The 19,918-nt window shown below is 42.9% G+C and overlaps 1 protein-coding gene across 1 annotated transcript in view; it reads right to left on the reverse strand.

The window, feature by feature from the left end:
* The window catches only part of LOC308280432 (histone deacetylase 4-like), a gene marked incomplete at its 5' end in the record, with an annotated part of 180,135 nt that extends 169,555 nt beyond the window's left edge, over positions 1–10,580 (reverse strand). Inside the window, 2 exons of the mRNA XM_080720696.1 lie at positions 2,963–3,457; positions 10,463–10,580. Coding sequence (XP_080576822.1) covers positions 2,963–2,984 — 22 coding nt within the window. The remainder of the gene's footprint in view (positions 1–2,962; positions 3,458–10,462) is intronic.
* Between the last annotated feature and the right edge of the window lie 9,338 nt (positions 10,581–19,918).

Below are 19,918 nucleotides of genomic sequence, written 5' to 3' on the forward strand. Positions count from 1 at the left end.
GCAAAACCGTTTCATTTTGGTTCCCCTTTTGATTGTGTATAGCACAGGGGCGTATGTGATCAGGCTTTAGAACGGGCAGCCTAATGACAACTGTTGAGCCGGCCTAATCCCGGGTAGATCTAACGACATAATGCGCTCGGCCCTACTTTGGCAAAGAGACTATTGGCTCGGCTCAAAGGCGCTCATATCCTAACTCAGGGGTCTTCAACGTTTTCAGGCCGGGGACCCCCAAACTGATGGGGAGATGGAGCAGGGACCCCCTTCCACCTCGTAGGGTTGGGGGGGGGGGTCGGGGCTACGACATATTTTTTATTTTAAACATGTACAAGTTACAGCGAGCAGGGTGGGCCGTACTACTACCATTTCTAAACATACTACTTATTAACTGAGAACCAATGTCAATAACCTCAACAATCTGTCAATTGCATAGTAATCATGTATTCAAGCTATTCAAAATGGATAGAATCATGATTTATTTTTTTACATAAATGTGAAAAATGGCAAAAACAAACAAAAAAAAAAAAAACATTTTTAGAGTTGTTTTTTTTTTTTTTTTTTTTTAGCAATAATTTCGTGGACCCCCTGCAGTACCTCCGCGGACCCCCTAGGGGTCGCGGACCCCCTGTTGAAGACCCCTGTCCTAACTCATTGGTTCTCAACCTGTGGGAATTTGGGGACAATGTCCCCACATTTTTGGGGGGTCCCCAGATGATTAGCTTAATGTGAAACATTGTTTTCTCACTCAACTGTAAACAAACCAACATGAAGTTTAAGTGTATAGAGGGTATCTGCACATTTCTAAAGTGAGACATTAAACCGTGTCCAAATTGACTAATGTTGGAGGCAGAAATTGTGAAAATAGCCGATCTACATGCTCACAACGCCTCACAGCATGTAGATCTGCTATTTTCACAATAGAAACGTGTTATAGAAAACGCAATGCCTCAACTCTGCCTGCTTGTCAGGGTGGGTTGTCAGGGTGGGGGGGTCCACAGTTAAAATATGATTATTTTGGGGGTCGCGGCCAGAAAAGGTCGAGAACCACTGGCCTGACTCCTAACTATTCCTATCTAGCCTTTGTACACTTTCTATTGTGAGGTGAGTGGACACACAGACTCCAGTCCCGACCCACAGGTTGAGAACCACTGGATTGGACAGAACAGTGATTCTCAAAGTGGATTCTAGGGACTCTAATTATTGACCCATACAAGTCTGTAACTCTAACAGTGTACAAATGGAACACGGGTCCATTTGGTTCCATGTGTACACTGTCAAAGAGTTAAGGTTAAAGGGGGGACCTTCGAATTTAAAAGTTTGAGAAACACTGGATTAGAGCAACAAATAAAAATGCGCGCCACAAACCTGCCTACCTAAACTAACATTTGGTTATCCTTCTTGGTCCCATTCAGACGTATGCGTTTCATGTCCGAAACCGGAGCTCCTGCTCGTGCACCCCCCCCCCCCCCACCCCCCACCCCCAAGCGGTTCCCTAGGCGATGGTATTTATAGTGCACACATTCCCCAGGTGTACAAAGTAAACACGGCTGACGGCGTCATGTGCCCGCGCAGGCCAGGACAGGAAGCCAACGCTCCTCGCCTGCCCGCCCGCTGCGGCTGGCCCATTTCAAATTACGCCAACCGCTTCTCACAAGCGTGAAATTCCTGTCCATTACCTACCCTTATCCCAGTTTTGTGGTGCCGCCGTTGGCTGGTCAAAATATTAGTGACTGAGATGTCGCGATTTTTCTGGTAACAAGGATATACTCATGCCGTACACATCAAAATAATAACTGTAGAGTGTATTTATATCAGTGGTTCTCAAAATTGGGGTCGGGACCCCAAGTGGGGTCCCCACATTTTTTTGTGGGGTCCCCAGATGATTAGCTTAATGTAAAAAAAAAAAAAGAAATCTCACTCAACGGTAAACAAACCAACATATACCGGTAAGTGCATACAGGGTATCTGCACATTTATAAAGTGACAATTTAAGGATTTTCAAGACCGTTTTAATACCAAACTGGCCAAACTGTCAAATATGAAGTAAGCAAGAGGCGAACATTGTGAAAATAGCAGGTCTACATGCTCACAACGCCTCGCACTGTGAGGTGTTATGAGCACGTAGATGTGCTATTTTCACAATATTTATCTGTGGAACCGAGTCACATTAAATGTAATACCTACAATTCCGAGTGCTTGTCAGGGTGGGGGTCCCCAGTTCATACATGTTTATTTTGCTGGTCATGGCCTAAAAAGGTTTGAGAACACCTGTATTATAATATAACAGCCAAACTAGCCAACACAGCTGAAAATGGACAACATCAAATATCAACATATTTTTGACCAAATACCTCAATAACAATATTGTGACACTATAAAGACGCAGGCTTATTTTGGGCCAATTACCTTAACACATCGGGTGCCCCTGGATTGAGCCCCATTTATCCCCTCTCGCTGCCCAGGCCCACCACCATTGTATTGAATCCGGCCCTGCTGCGTCAATGCATGCGTCATGACGTCACTTGGTCACATGAGTGCAGACAGGATGTTGTTGTGTAACTTTCTGTATGGACCAGTGTTGATCATAACTGTTCATTGCCGATCAAAATTTGGACATTTTGCCGCACCCCGCCACAGTTTTAGCCATAAAACAAACGTCAGAGATAAAGGGCGTTAAAGATGGGGAAATGCATTGGAGTATACGGAGAAAAACGGCCGCGCGATGCTCTCAGCGTCGACTCGAAGCGACTAGCGGCTAATGGGCTACATCCATGCGCAGCCCAAACCTAATGGTGAGATTTAAAGTTAATACTGTAAATACAGTAAACACGTCAAAACGTCATGGGCCTCCAGCGACATCAAAGAGATGGCATCCCATGAGTTAAGTGTAACATAATTCACATTATGATGATGGGAAACAAACACTGTGAAAATAGACGTAGAAAAAGCCACCCGGTGTCCTTACCTGGATGGCCGTGTGAGGTCATTGTTGTCAGTCTGGTCCTGTGGGAGTCCGCAGCAGACAGCTAGACGACACAACAGGAGCGGGCCTGGCTTGACGCGCTTGCAGGACGGCCGTGTGTGTGGGTGTCTGTGCGTCCGTATAGATTTTATTGAGTACTGCTCAAGACACTGTTAGCCGGGCCGTGTGGAAAAGTGTGGCTCTCTGTATGTGTGTGTGTTCAGTTACAGAGTTATGTGTGTGCGTTTGTGGGTCGATAACAAACAAACACACACACACACACACACACACACACACGCACACACACACACGCACACACACACGCACACACACACACACGCACACACGCTCACGAGCCTTTCAGAGAGGGCCCTCTACCCAAGACGGCCAAAAGGTTGGCAACAGGAAGATGATGTGCGATGGCAGCCAATCCCCATGAGCCTTTGATTTGGGTAATCCAATCAGTGTGCCAACTCGTTGTCTAGCAACAGCAGCGACCTATCAGGAAGAGAGCAGAAAGATCGGGTTACTACTGCATCTACTATTTTCATGAGTAAAGGGAACATTTAGAGTTATTAAGTAATAATGACAAATACATCCCAATCCCATATCCTTCAAGCTATCAATAGTAAGGGGATATCTTAAAAAGCCCCGGAATAAATTCCTTACCAAATGAAAAGCGTTTTTTTTTGTTTTTTTTTGGCCAAGCAATGTTTTTCGTGCAAAAGGAATGCTTGCAATGGATTCAGAATCATGGAAAAAACCCTAGTTTGAGCCCTCACATGCTACTTAAAGCATATTTATTTTGGTGTGTTTTATCCTGTATAGTTAATTTAATGGGACCCCAACTTTCAGCAGCTGTCACGGACTCTCCTAGGGAAACTGAATTTCAGTCTTTGTGAGATGTGTTACTAGACACCTTTACAAACACATTGGTGAAGAAATGTTTTGGTAAGGAATTTATTCCAGGATTTGACACTATTTCTGAAGATATCCCCTGACTACAAGTGTAAGCCGAAACCAAGAGGAGTCGACCTTTCATGTTCAGGTACAACGATAATACAATGGTTGTGTTTAGGCATTGGGTCAGATATGGGTTGTGTTTAGACATGATGATTAAGGTTAAAAATAGATTAGGGGTTGGGTTTTTTGCATTACTTTACAGATAGTTATGTTTAGAGTTGTTCAGTGTAAGATGGTTAGCCAATGGAATTGAGTGAACTCAGCTATTGGACACATTTCCGTCCCATCCAGATTGAATCTGGGGCTGGAACCGCCCAGATTGACTGCTTGCCAGACCTTATGAGATCCATGACAACGTCGCATTCCACCCGTCGCGGTAGCGTCACGTTCTGGCGGCGGCGCGGCAGCCACACCTGATCGCGGCCGCCCTAGACAATGCTTGTGATTCAACCGTCTCAGCAGCAGGGGTGTCACACCAAATTCTGGGCCCTGGGTACAAGGATTCACTGCGGGCCCCCCATGAACGTTCTTCATAGGAGGGGGTTTAACCCATTAAAGGCCCATTCCCACTGGGCCAGATAACAGATAAAAAAATATTTTTCTCCAGATATTTTTCAATTCAAAGTGGATGGTAGATACAGATAAAAAAAAGATCTGCCACAGATAAAAGAAATATCTGTGGCAGATCTTTTTTTAATCTGTATCTACCATCCACTTTGAATGGAAAAATATCTGGAGAAAGAGATTTTTTTTATCTGTTATCTGGCCCAGTGGGAATGGGCCATTAGACTGGGAACAAATAATTATGCTTTATTTTTTTTATAACTGTTGAAAAATAGCAGATATACAAGCTCACAGCGATAGATCTATTTTTGACAAATCGTGACTTTTGTGCAAGTCTTTGAATATTTCGAATCCTTCTAAAGTTTTTTGAAACTGTTTATATGTCAGTGGTGCTCAAACCTTTTCATGTGAAGGACCCCCAAAATGATATGTATTTGGCCACGGAACCCCATCTCAAAATATTTAGTTCCAGGGACCTCCCAGAAGCAAAATTTGAGTTACAAATGTTCGCTTAAAAATACATATATTCATGAGAAAATATGGGAAAGTTTTATTCAGTATGTTAGGGGAAACGACCTTTCCCATCTGGAGGAGGAACCAGGAGTGGGGTAATTGTTTCTTTTTTTTGTTTTGTTCTCTCTCTACAGTCATTTGTCTGGCCTTGTGGCTTATGAATCGGGATGTTGATGTGATGTGCGTGCTTTTTGTGTCATGTTTATTTTGTATTCTTTGTTTTTTGTGGGTTTTTTTGTTTATTTTGTCTGAGCTTTGCTTTTGTTGTGTTGTGTGTGTTGTTTTGTATGTAAAAAAAAAGAAAATAAACATATTGTTTAAAAAAAAAAACATATATTCAAAGATTTGCACACATTTTCACGACTTTTCAAAAATAGCAGATCTACAAGCTCGCAGTGCGGCACTCGGTGCCATGCTGTGAGCTTGGTATATCTGCTATTTTTCAATAGCTAAAGTATAATATAATTAAGGCCCCTCCACCTTGGGCCCTAGTAACTCAGACCCACTTTTCCCCTCCTTGTGATGCCCCTGCGTCTCAGACGCGTCCCAGAAGCTGCGACTCTGATGAGCGCGCGCGTGTCCTCCGCTAAAAATACGCCTGGTCTATTTTTCTTCTGCGTGCCGCTCGCGGGAAGCAGCCAAATAGACAGTGAAAAAATGGCATGACATCATCCAACGGTCATTAATAATATCGTCGTTGTCGGTTGGAAACCTTGTATGTCCAAAACCGTTTGTTTTGTATTTATCATTTAAAAAATGAACTAAACTAGGGAAAACAGCCGATCTACAAGCACACAACGCCTCGCGGTGCGAGGCGTTGTGTGCTTGTAGATCAGCTGTTTTCACTACTTTTGTGCGACGGCATTGTATGATGAAGCAGGCTTTACTTTGCGAAAAAAAAAACATACAAATTTGAAACTTGGAGATACGAGGTTTCTGCCCGACAGTGACGATATCTAAAGCTTAAAAAACTCGGGCCCACCCAGATTTTTTCAGGCCCAGTCATTAGACATGTTCACTATCCGGAATCACTTTGTAACTTTGTTTTGTTACGTGCTCTATATAAATAAGGTTTTATTATTAGTAATCCCATGCCAGGTTCCTATTAGATAAAATAAACATGAGCTGGTCTACTTAGGAATCACCAAGCAGAACATGCATCTTTTTTTAATGACCCTTGTTCAAATAACAAAATGTGTGTGTGTGTGTGTGTGTGTGTGTGTGTGTGTGTGTGTGTGTGTGTGTGTGTGTGTGTGTGTGTGTGTGTGTGTGAGACGTGTGTGTGTGTGTGTGTGTGTGTGTGTGTGTGTGTGTGTGTGTGTGTGTGTGTGTGTGTGTGTGTGTGTGTGTGCACAAAGCTATTTGTGTCTCAACCTTTTTGAGGTGTCTGTCTGTTAAAAAAAGTCAGGTCCTCCTAACAACAATCTCCTCAACAGACTAAGGCGGGGGGGGGGGTCTTCAACATTTTCAAGCCAAGAAGGACCCCTTAGTTGAGAGAGAGATGAAGCAGGGACCCCCATAACCTTATCATAGATTCAATATAGTTTAATTGTTTGACAGCACAATCATCAGTGTATGGATTTTTTCAATTTGTGTTTTCAGATATTTAACCACTTGAACTGTCATTAACTTCACCTTTCACTATGTACTTAGTCTGCTCTTTTTCCCCTCAATCTACACCAAACCTCTTTGCTGAAAATAGACGATCTCCAAGCTGCTATTTTTGGCTAAAGTTCTCAGAATATGGACGCTAAGGTTCAAGTGGTTAATATAAAAATGAAAAAAGGTTTCTATCAAAGATTTGGAGGACGACTTTAGTAACTCTGAGAACCCCCTAGGGGTCCCGGACCCCCTGTTGAAGACCCCTGGCTGGACTAAAAGTTTACAGCACAGGAGAAGGCCTTTGATGTCCGTGCACTCGTCTCCTCCTCTTTGTTTTGGAGAGCAATATGATTGTGCTTCTCTTTGTCCCGGGGAAGCAGTCATAAGTCCTTAAAACACCAGCGCTTCTAATGCCAGATACAATCACTGTTTGGGACGCGACCGTTCACTAGGCCTGCACCACCACAAAATACAGAGGGGGTTGGACGCCCTGGGGGCATGGTGTGTGTGTGTGTGTGTGTGTGTGTGTGTGTGTGTGTGTGTGTGTGTGTGTGTGTGTGTGTGTGTGTGTGTGCAGGGGTGTCGCACCAAATTCTGGGCCCTGGGTACAAGGACTCACTCACATTTTGTGCTTTAACCTTTGAAAAATAGCAGATCTACAAGCTCGCAGCGCGGCACTCAGTGTCGCGCTGCGAGCTTGTAGATCTGCTATTTTTGAGAAATAATTATTTCAAATCCTTCTAAGGTTTTTTGAAAAAGCTATGTTTCTATGTCAGTGGTGCTCAAACTTTTTCATGTGAAGGACCCCCACAATGATATGTATTTGGCCACGGCCCCATCTCAAAGTATTTATTTAGTTCCAGGGACCCCCCAGAAACAAAATTAATGAGTTACAAATGTTCGCTTAAAAAATACATATATTCAAAGATTTGCACACATTCTCACGACTTTTCAAAAATAACAGATCTACAAGCTTGCAGCGCGGCGCTGCACCGAGTATGTGCCCTCCACCTTGGGCCCTAGTAACTCAGTCCCACTTTCCCCCCTCTTGTGACGCCCCTGAGTGTGTGTGTGTGTGTGTGTGTGTGTGTGTGTGTGTGTGTGTGTGTGTGTGTGTGTGTGTGTGTGTGTGTGTGTGTGTATGCAGAGGGAGGAAAGGGGAGCAGTATGAGGTTGTGGAAAGGGGGGGGGGGGGGGGGGGTCTTAAGACAGAGGGCCAGATAGTACAGTGCGGTCGAGGGACAAATCACCAAAAGTCAGTCAACTGCGCACACACGCGCGCACGCACGCACGCACACACACACACACACACACACACACACACACACACACACACACACACACACACACACACACACACACACACACACACACACACACACACACACACACACACACACACAATGACTGGCTTTTTGTGATGATGGGGGGGGGAAAGGGGTGCGTGTGTGTCACTGAGAGTGGTTCACACCCCGGGGGGTCTCCATGCAACGTTATTCCCTCGGGGCATCTAGTGTGTCTGGAGGGGGGGGATTCATGTGCGTGCCCCCCCACTCCCATTGTCCTGGAAAGATGCTGCCTGAGTCAGGGTGACAGATCTGGGGAGACAGGCCGCCTATTCTGCCTAACCTCAAGGACCAAGGTTCATGTGTGGTGCATATATATATATATATATATATATATATATATATATATATATAAAGTCATATATCGCTGTTGCCGGGTGAAAACCTTGTATGTCCAAAACCGTTCGTTTTGTATTTATCATTTAAAAAATTATCTAAACTAGTGAAAATAGTAATACATATAATACATAGTAATACATAGTAATACAAGCACACAACGCCTCGCACCGCGAGGCGTTGTGTGCTTGTAGATCTGCTATTTTCACTAGTCCTGTGCGTCAGTCTTGTGTGATGAAGCAGGGCTTTGCTTTACGAAAAAACTTTCAAATGTAAAACTTGGAGATACGAGGTTTCCACCCGACAACGACGATATATATATATATATATATATATATACATATACATACATACATATACACACACCCACAAACATACAGTGTCACGATATAGTAACTGAATCGAAAAATCGTTTTTAATTTGCAATGATATATCGATATGCAAAAGCAAATATCGTACAGTTTGGCTCTCGTATCGAATCGTTTTGCAATGCAAATAATAATCGATTGTATGGAAACTAAGTATTTGTGCCTTGTATTTGGCAATTTTAAGAGGGAATATGAAAAAGAGGGGTTTAATTACTTCTCCATTCCATAAAGCTATACTCTTGGTCTATCGATAAATGTGTGTAATCTCTGTGTTCATGTCAAGGTGGCGGGTTTGTTCATATGTGTTGAAATATAATGTCCATGTATTTACTAGACAATCACAGTGTTTACTTATTTATATCCATAATAATATATTTTTACCTTAAAAAAACCTGCTCTATTGACACGTTTCACACAGATTTAACGTCTTTGCTAAATAGTTCGATTTTAAATCATTGAATCGAATCGTATCGCCACGAATGAAACAATATCGTCCATGTATCGTATCGTCAACCATGTATCGCGATGCGTATCATATCGTTGTTCAAGTGTATCGTTACATCCCTAATAATATATATATATATATATATATATTTATATATACTGTATGTTATATAATGGCCTAAGGATCAAATAACATAGATAGTCCCCAACCATATCTCAAGAGTATTCATATTATAGCCTATTACATATTTATTACACATGTAAAAACTTTTAGTTTCACCTCCTCTCTGTCTCTGAAGCATGTTTGAACTGCACTTCTTGATGCATGAAACGGGCTACAGAAATAAAATTGGATAGGTTGACTGATGTAGGCTATTCAGTATTCAAGCAACTGCATGCATACGTATGTCATAACACAGTAACAGCAGACAAAAACACATCAACTCGATTCTTGGACGGTGTCTCTGTCTCTCAAGGCTTTTCAACCGCCAGTTCAGTCCAGCACGCCTCCATTCACAAAAAAAAGAAGAAAAAAAAAAAAAAAAAGATTGACGCATGCAGAGAACTAACCGCCGCCCATCCCGAACCATTCACACACAGTCAACAAGCACACTCTTCTTTTATTATGTAGCTAGGCCCATAGATCCTCCTTGTTTTCCCTTCCTCTCTCTCTCCGATCACAGAATATAATATGAGCTTTATATATAGTACTGTAAAGGCCTATAGCTGCTGTAATAGCATGCCTAGCTCGTAGTATTTACGCCCGATCGTGGTCTAAAAATAGCCCTGTGGAACAATCGGCGTTTGGGAGAGAGCGAGAGTGCATAATAAATACCGCTCTATCCCCCAACACTAGCAGCAAGCAGCCCGGCTGGGAGTGGGAACATTAGAATCTGTTCTTCGGGGCTGCATCTGCTGCTGTTGTTGTTGTTACTTAATTGCAAACATTAATATGTCCGATTAATCACAATCCCGTGCAAATTGTTATTAATCGTTTTGTGCAAGGGTTGCAAAAACAAACAAAAAAAAAACACACACACACACACACACACACACACACACACACACACACACACTGCTCAAGTGGAAACTTCAGCAGAGGGCAGACATTGTTTTGATGGATCCCATAGTATCGCATCATCCCAGCTTGAGCTTCGAGAAAGAAAAAAATAGCAGATCTGCAAGCTCAAAACGGATCGCGCCAGCGACGCGTTGTGAGCTTGCAGATCTGCTATTTTTTTTGTTTCTCGAAATCAGGCTCTTTTTTATCAACATCAAAGACACGGACGCCCCTCTTCTTTGCCTCCTCGGCTTCTTCCAGCGTGTGTGTTTGTGTTGGTTGTTGTTTTAACGTAAAAAACGCTCACCTTTTAGAACGGGCAGCGGCAGGCCGTCCGATGCGACGCAGATACACGCACGGTGTGCTCCTGGATCCATTGGGGAGGATTTTGCGGGGCGATCGCAAGGGGGAAAAGATTCATCTTCTGACAGATTCCGCCATACTGGATTTTTTTTTTGTTCCGACGACGTCACGTGTGGCCATGCCCCTGCATTTATCCAGAGGCGGGGTTTGCTTTTTCACTAGGATAATAAAAGATGCTCGCTTTCACTTTTAAACGTTTCTTTATTTGTCTTGTTTTGTATTTACCAGTTTTACCTACTGTATGTTTGTATCTTTTTTTTTTATCCCCCCCCCCCCCTTTTTTACTAGGCCTACCGTATATCTACTGCATAGTAGCATACTGTGTTCTATCCGTCTGTCATTCAATGTTATATGATATACTTAAATGGTTTCCTGTGGAAACAAGCTTAGTCTTTTCTAGGATCTCCTTTTAGTAGACCTTGTACCAGTGAACGGTACCGTCATGGAACTGTACCTTTTCCTATGCAAACTTCTAATAAAGTCTTCAATCAATCAATCAATCAATCAATCAATCAATCAATCAATCAATCAAGTGACGCTTCTTACAAATAAAATGTATTTAAATCTGAAGAATGACGAAAGGGCTTTCTTTCTTATTACCATTATCATTATTATTTGCCTATCATTATTATTATTGTTGTTATATCGTTGAGCCTAGGTCTATACCTACCTAATTAATGCTTAATTAATGATGAATTATGAACTTGAACTTCATTAATTCCAGTAGTTAAGTCACTATGACTTAAAGTGTATAAGGGCGTTATTACACAATTATTATTTATGCACAGGATGCCTATAAAGCCTATATGACTACTGACTAGTAAGGTAGGCTAATCATAAAAGTAGAACCCTATAGCGTCCATATTCTGAGAACTTATAGCCAAAAATAGCAGATCTAGAAGCTCACAATGCCTTGCGCTGCGAGGTGTTGTGAGCTTGTAAATCGGCTATTTTCGGCAAAGAGGTTTGGTGTAGAGGGGAAAAAGTACAGAGTGAAAGGTCAAGTTTATTAAGCAGTGACGGTTCAGTTACATATCTGATAACACAAATTGACATGAATCCAAAATACACGATTGATTGTGCTGTCAAACGATGGAATCTATTAACAGATTGTGGGGGTCCCTGCTTCATCTCTCTCTCTCAACTAAGGGGTCCTTGGCCTGAAAACGATGAAGACCCCTGCTGTACAAGGAGAATCATAGGACATAGCCGATCACCACATGGGGCTATTTCTATTAGACATATTTCTCTCCTGAAGATTATCATACACACAACATAAATAGACCTTTGGACAGAGTCCAAGGGCGTGTCCAATGAATGTAGACCTATAGACGCCCTGGAGCAAGGGTCAGCAACCTTTTTGAATTGAAAGCCAAGTTTTTATTTGCTAGATAGTCAGCGTGCCATGTCAACATAAATGACAACATAATGACATGCTATCAAACATTCTGACATATGTTTATTGGCAGGACATTGTTATAACGATCATTAGACCCAGAGCAATAATCCACCTATCTCCCAGACTCCCTCCCCAGCCAGAGTTCAGAAATGTAATGAATGTAGAATTATGTGCAGGATGTAATGCTTAGGAGACTTAATTTAATTAACCACGTTTCAAAAATATATTTGGTTTTAAAATAAACATCCTCTCTCTCACATTTCTAGTGTGCCAGTGATCACCCTCCCCTGTGCCAATGTTGGCACCCGTGCCTAAGGTTGCCTACCCATGCCCTAGAGATTTACTTATTGGGAAAAAATCAAACCTCGGTTCAAAGTGAAGCAGTGAATTGGTATTCTATGTGTTCTAGAGCTATGAAATCTGTGTTCTAGATCTATACATTTTGTGTTTTAGTTCTATATTTTTATGAATTCTTAATGAATGAATGGTTTTGTCTGGAGAGGGCCAAATTGTCATGTGAAGCTTGACCAATCCTCAATACTGCATGCACGGGACATGACACGGACGGGACTCCTTGGAAGCCTATGGGACAGAGTTTACGGGACAGACAAAGCCACTCCTTGGAAGGGGCTTTCATCGCTTCAAAAACAATGGCTGTAAAATCATCAGTGTTCATTCATCTATAACAGCGTGCAAAAATAACTGGTCCGTATTGTGCATTCTCTCAGAGAAAATATCCAACCTGTGGGCCAGGGCCCTTGGTGGGCCATGAGGATATTGCAAGTAGGCCCCCAAATAATTGCAAATAAAGTTTCTATTGATAATAATTATATAAAAAAATCAAACCTCGGTTCGAAGTGAAGCGTTGAATCTGAGTATAAAATTGTCTAGTACAGAATTCTGAATTCTGAATGATTTTATCTGGAGGGCCGGATTGTCATGTGAAGCTTGACTAATCCTCATTTTTAGGGACATTTTTAATCATCCAATCATCAGACCGGGACGGACACTACACACATATTCTGGACGTACGGGACAGATAAAACCTGTTCATTCTGTACTGAAATGTCCATATATGGACATGGGGAACACACATGGGACACACATTTACGGACAGATAAAACCTGTTCATTCTAGACTGAAATGACCATATGGACATGGGGGACACACATTTACGGACAGATAAAACCTGTTCATTCTGGACTGAAATGACCATATACTAGCCCTTACCCGTTCAAAGATATGAGCTCCGAAATGATGTGCACTGCACATTGTGCAGTGTGTGGGTTATGGGGTGTGCACTGTGCACACAGTATATGAGGGATGGAAAGTAACTTTAACTGGTGCTTGCATGATAATATGTAGGAGCATCAATGTAAGAAATACCCGTTTCGTTTAATGGCTATAGAGATACTGTGTACCGATCTGCATGATTTTTGGACAACATCTGTAAGAGGGCCAGACAACCGCCCACCCGCCTACACACACACACACACACACACACACACACACACACACACACACACACACACACACACACACACACACACACACACACACACACACACACACACACACACACACACACACACAGAGCTGGTTAAACATGTTGCCTCATGCTAGATGCAGAATAGATATGCCTCATGCTAGATGCAGAATAGATATAGATACACCATAAAAATGCTAATATACAGCATATGATTTGTGAAAGTGACAAACGGGCTTCACAGTTATGTCAGGTGTGTTCATATGCTAATGGTGATGCGATTTCAGATCAATTGCTCCAGCCACTGAGGAGAAACGCTGTGACAGACAGACAGACACTCACTCAGACAGACACTCACTCAGACAGACAGACAGACATTCGCAAAATTATATGTTTGATGGACGGGGGGATACACAAAGCCACTCCTTGGAAGCGGCTTTCACCGCTTCAAAATATATATATATATATCTATATCTATAGTAAGACACCTCAGGGTGACAAGCGACCTCGCCCCCCAAAGGGCGACATCAGGGTAGCCTCGCAACAGCCAGACTCTCCCAGGGGAGAGTCTGGGAGTCCTCCGTAGACAATGCATTACGCGATGACGTAGTTACTCACTTTGACTGACAGGTCCAGTCAGTAGTCATCAGCGCATCAAAACATCGTCGGGAGAACATCAAATACGTCTTTTCCAGACAGAAATTCCAAAGGTTCAAACTGTTGTTCGTTTTTAAGTTATGAGATGCCGTTGATTTCAGATAAAACTTCGCTTAATGCAGCTTTTATTTGCGTTTTGTGAACTCGCATCGGACATGGGGTCCGCCATGTTTGTTGTCAAAATGCGAGAGCTGTAGCAGCCGCTCGACCAATCAGGAGCGGTGTGAGGCGGGTTCGCTTGAAATGCAGCCTTTTGATTGGAAATTCGGAACACAATTCTAAATAATGAGTCTCTATGGGAGGGACACCAGACCGAGAAAGGAAGCACATTGGTGATGACGTAGCTCGGGATGGCTTGCGAGGCTAACATCAGGGCTGACATCAGGTCGATGACATCAGGGAACTTCCAGTGATGTACAGTATATCGGACCCATATATGGAGATGTCTGGTACCCATCCATGTACTGTATGGAGAGGTCACCAGCCCATTCGCCTAGAACGTATTCGCCTCAACACATTTAGTCCTTTCGCCTGGCACTTTCGCCGTGGAGGAGAGTCTTTTCACCGCCGTTGAAGAGCCATCTCGCCTAAATGTTCGAGGGTCCGTCTTTTTTATCCATTTTGCCTGGCTTAAAATGTTAAGTCGGGTGTCTTCAACTAGGCAACGATGACGAAATGAAAAAATACATTATATTCAAAGATTTGCACACATTTTCACAACTTTTCAAAAATAGCAGATCTACAAGCTCGCAACGCGTCACCAGTGCCGTGCTGTGAGCTTGTATATCTGCTATTTTTCAATAGCTAAAGCATAAAATAATTCCTTGGGCCCTATTAACTCAGTCCCCCCCCCCCCCCCCTGCCTTGTGACGCCCCTGTGTGTAGAGGATCTATAGGCCTATCTGTGGTATGTATGTTCTGGCTTTTGTATTATGGCATGGACAGAATTCACAGACACAGGCAACAGAGAGATTAACTTGTATTCACTATGCAGTTAATCCGGTGTTTCTGCATCGTAATTAGACAACCATTCATTCACTCTGAAAAGCAGTGAAAGCACTGAAAGCAGTAATTTGCTCCTTCAAGATCTGCTCCAGCATTAATATCCATACACTTTCATTTAAACAGTGGTTCAGAGTTTGACATAACCAGCAGTGGCAAACTGAAAGCGGATGCGTTTATCCAATTCGCGCTCATTGCCACATGAAAAACCCCTCTTCACTGCCTGCTATAATCTAATATGCCTTTATTTCCATTACCTTATATTTGATTTTGCCTCCGAGCTGCCCACGGACCAAGTCGCAACAGCATTGCCAAGCTGAGCTGACTTGATTATTGTAATGTGTAAACCAGTTTCAGCAAAGGCTACATCTCTAGACAGAGAACTGCTATATTATTCATCATAACCACAGGTAGTCTCACGTTGTTGTGTGCTTTGAGGTACAGTAAGTGCTCAAACTATCTCACAGGTCACGTATGTCCATTTCTTTTTGTCTCATACACAGAAAAATAAAGGCACCAACTGAAACCAGAACTGTTTTCTTTTCAGCGGTGCTATAGACGAATCATTTCAAAGAATATAAACAAAAAAGGTTCTCTTGAACCACATGAGTAAAATAAAATGGTTCTTAAATAGGTGATGGTTCTTCGCCTTTTAAAGAACCATTTAGTGCAGGGGTCTTCAACGTTTCCATGCCAAGGACCCCTTAGTTGAGAGAGAGACGAAGCAGGGACCCCCACAACCTGTTCATAGATTCCTTATAGTTTCATCGTTTGACAGCACAATCATCAGTGTCAATTCACGTCAATTTGTGTTTTCAGATATTTAACCATTTAAGCCGTGATTAACTAATAAACTTGACCTTTTACTCTGTACTTTGGTCTGCTCTTTTTCCCCTCTACACCAAACCTCTTTGCCGAAAATAGCCGATCTACAAGCTCACAACGCCTCGCAGCGCGAGGCGTTGTGTGCTCGTAGATCTGCTATTTTTGTCTACAGTTCTCCGAATATGGACGCTAGGGTTCTATCTATCTATCTATCTATCTATCTATCTATCTATCTATCTATCTATCTATCTATCTATCTAAGCAGGGGTCTTCAACTCTTCAATCTTTGTGTGATAGAAACCTTTTATTTTCTCCTGTTTCATATTAACCACTTGAACCCTAGCGTCCATAGAGAACTTTAGCCAAAAATAGCAGATCTACAAGCTCACAACACCTTGCAACGCGAGGCATTGTGAGCTTGTAGATCGGCTATCTTCGGCAAAGAGCTTCGGTGTAGAGGGGAAAAAGAGTTTTTAAGTATTGACGTTTCAAGTGGTTAAATATCTGAAAACACACGTTGACATGAATCCAAAATACACTTATGATCGTGGTGTCAAACGATGAAACTATATGGAATCTATGAACAGGTTGTGGGGGTCCCTGCCTGCTTCATCTCTCTCTCAACTAAAGGGTCCTTGGCCTGAAAACGTTGAAGAAAAGCATACACAAACAAAATCTTCATCGTCGGTTTTAACCATCCGCCAACCTCGTCATCACTTACAATCTCACAGGTGGAACATGACCTCCTCTCGGAAAGCTCGTGTTTTATTTCCTTGTTTTCCGTCTCCATTGTCTGGCACCCTGCTTTTGTGCCTGTAACTGGATCGAGTACAACAACAAACATTTATTAATCAAGGTCGCCTCCTCTTTTGGAGTACAAGGGAGGCCTGCTGGGACTGCAGTATCCATAGAAACAGAGGATTATAATTTCTCTGGACGAGCCGCGGAGCATTGCTTATGTAACGTGCACGGGTCTTGGAGGCTTCTCTGATGCTGTTGTGATCGAGTCCTTCAGGTCTAACAGTGTATATATATGTCACAGTTAGTTTGAGATTCAGTTAAATTGAGAACAGGAGCGTTCGTTGTGCAACGCGGGGCAGAGCAAGCGGTCGCTTTGATCCACAACAATGACAACGTAGCGTCGGCAGGAATGATAGCGCCTCACCCCACGGAGGTTAGGGTTAGGGTTAGGGTTAGGCATAGTTTTACAGAGGTTATGGTTAGGGTTAGGCATAGTTTTACAGAGGTTAAGGTTAGGGTTAGGGTTAGAGTTAGGCATAGTAAGCTAATGGCTAAATGCAGCTGAGCTAGGCTAGTAGATAAACAAAGAGGTGTCGCAGACGAGTGACGTTACCGACTACACAAGTGAATGGCTGTTGTCGTCATCTTGTGGTGATTATGCAGAATTACACAGGTGCGCTGATAAGAGACTATCAAGGTGAATTGATTCAGGTGGTTCATTTCAAAAACTACAAAACGAGCGCTCTTACCCCAATCTCACTGAGTTACCCAAACTGACTGTAACATATATAACTCAACTGTGGTTAAAAGGCAAACAGATGATTCCGATATAATTCATACAAGCCATTCCTACTGCCTGGCTGTCATATTTGTGAGCTCTAGATTCTCCCTATAGGCCAAGGGTCTTCAACAGGGGGTCCTCAGAGTTACTATAGGGGGTCCTCCAAATATTTGTGTGATGTGTTTCTCCTTTTTTTATATTAACCACTTGAACCCTAGTGTCCTTATTCCTAATCCTTATTCTGAGAACTTTAACCAAAAATAGCAGATCTAGAAGCTCACAACGCCTCGCGCTGCGAGGCGTTGTGAGCTTGTAGATCGGCTATTTTTGGCAAAGAGGTGAAAGGAGGGGAAAAGAGCAGACTACAGACTACATAGTGAAAGGTCAAGTTTATTAAGTGTTGATGGTTCAAGTGGTTAAATCTGAAAACACAAATTGACGTGAATCCAAAATACACAGATGATTGTGCCGTCAAACGATGAAACTATATGGAATCTCTGAAAAGGTTGTGGGGGTCCCTGCTCCATCTCTCTCTCTCTCAACTAAGGGGTCCTTAAGTTGGCCTGAAAACATTGAAGACCCCTGCTATAGGCTACTACAGCCAGAGATAGTGAGCTAGAGTCAAATCATTTCACATCATCAAGATGTTGAGTCTAGAGCTGCAAGCGGGAGGCAGATTTCTTTAGCCCATTTATCAAAGTATTCATTATGCCGATTCCTGAATTTCTCGCAGACGTGTGTGTAGTCTTGTGTCTGCGGACCCCGACTAGTTCACCTGCCAGTGAGGAGTCTCACCTGGAGCAGGGGTTCCCAAACTTTTTTGTCTCAGGGCACGCCATAAATATATTTTTTAATCCGAGGCACCACTACATTATAATCTTCACTCCCAGCACCTTATATTTATAGCATATCGTCGTTGTCGGGTGGAAACCTTGTATGTCCAAAAGTGTTCGTTTTGTATTCATCATCTATAAAATGTACTGAACTAGTGAAAACAGCAGATCTACAAGCACACAACGCCTCGCGATGTGAGGCGTTGTGTGCTTGTAGATCGGCTGTTTTCACTAGTTTTGTGCGACGGTCTTATATGATGAAGCAAGGCTTTGCTTTACCAAAAGACGTACACATTTGAAACTTGGAGATACGAGGTTTCTGCCCGACAGTGACGATATCTTAGTGATTAAGTTGCGAGGAAAACGTTGAGATAATAGCCATTTTTGGTTAGAACTGACTGAAAATAACTTTGTACTTCAAGTTTAAAAGTGTCCAAATAAATTCCAAATATTATCAAATGATCTCGCGGCACCCCTGGACTGCCGTCGCGGCACCCCAGGGTGCCCCGTCACCCACTTTGAAAACCCCTGACCTGGAGGATGTAGCATGGGTGGAGGTAGCTTTGGTCCAGAGCGTCAGCTGCACTGACGCTCTGACAGACCTGTCGCTAAATGACTAGACCGGGACTTCTCAGCCCCTACGACGGCTCAACTTGAGTCAAAATAAACTAAACTACTTCACTACTCACCAAACCAAAGGTAGTTTTGCGTTGTTGAAAGTCTATTCCCCGCGGTGGGAAACCTCTCAGCACCCCACCCACTCTGTAAAATACATTATTTTTGTCATGAAATAAAACTCATCCAACTCGACCGCTGCTTATTTCCGGGTTGTGAAACGTTGTGTCTGCGCTGCGGTGGCCGCTGGGTGGCTCGAGGTGGGTGCGTTTTATTTCATGACAAAAATAATGTATTTTACAGAGTGGGTGGGGTGCTGAGAGGTTTCCCACCGCAGAGAATAGATTTTCAACAACGCAGAACTACCTTTGGTTTGGTGAGTAGTGAAGTAGTTTAGTTTATTTTGACTCAAGTTGTTGAGTCAAAATAAACTGTTTGCACTCAAGTTGAGCGCTCGTAGGGGCTGAGAAATCCCGGTCTAGTCATTTAGCGACGCGTCTGTCAGAGCTAGGGTGGAGGAACACACTATTCCTTACAGCAGTGGTTCTCAACCTTTTCAGGCCGCGACCCCCAAAAGAATCATATTTTAACTGGGGACCCCCCACCCCACCCTGACGAGCACTAAGAGGAGGCATTACATTTTGTATAACACGGTTCTATTGTGAAAATAGCCAATCTACATGCTCACAACGCCTCGCGTTGCGAGGCGTTGTGAGCATGTAGATCGGCTATTTTCACAAATTCCGCCTCTAATAGGCCTATTTGAGACTTTGGACACTGTTACACGTTACAAAGGTATTAAAAGTCCTTTAATTGTCACTTTATAAATGTACAGATATCTATACACTTATACTTATACTGCATGTTCTTTTTCTTTTTTTTTCTTTTTTTTTTTTACTGTTGAGTGAGAAAACAGTTTTTCAAATTAATCAAATCATCTGGGGACCCCCCCCCCAAAATAATTTGGGGACCCCCCTGGGGGTCCCGACCCACAGGTTGAGAACCACTGCCTCACAGCAGGGTTTCCCAAAGTGGGTGCCGAGGCACCCTAGGGTGCTGTG

Source organism: Nannobrachium achirus, assembly GCF_963921795.1.
Source record: "Nannobrachium achirus genome assembly, chromosome: 24".
NCBI classification, from domain to species: Eukaryota; Metazoa; Chordata; class Actinopteri; order Myctophiformes; family Myctophidae; genus Nannobrachium; species Nannobrachium achirus.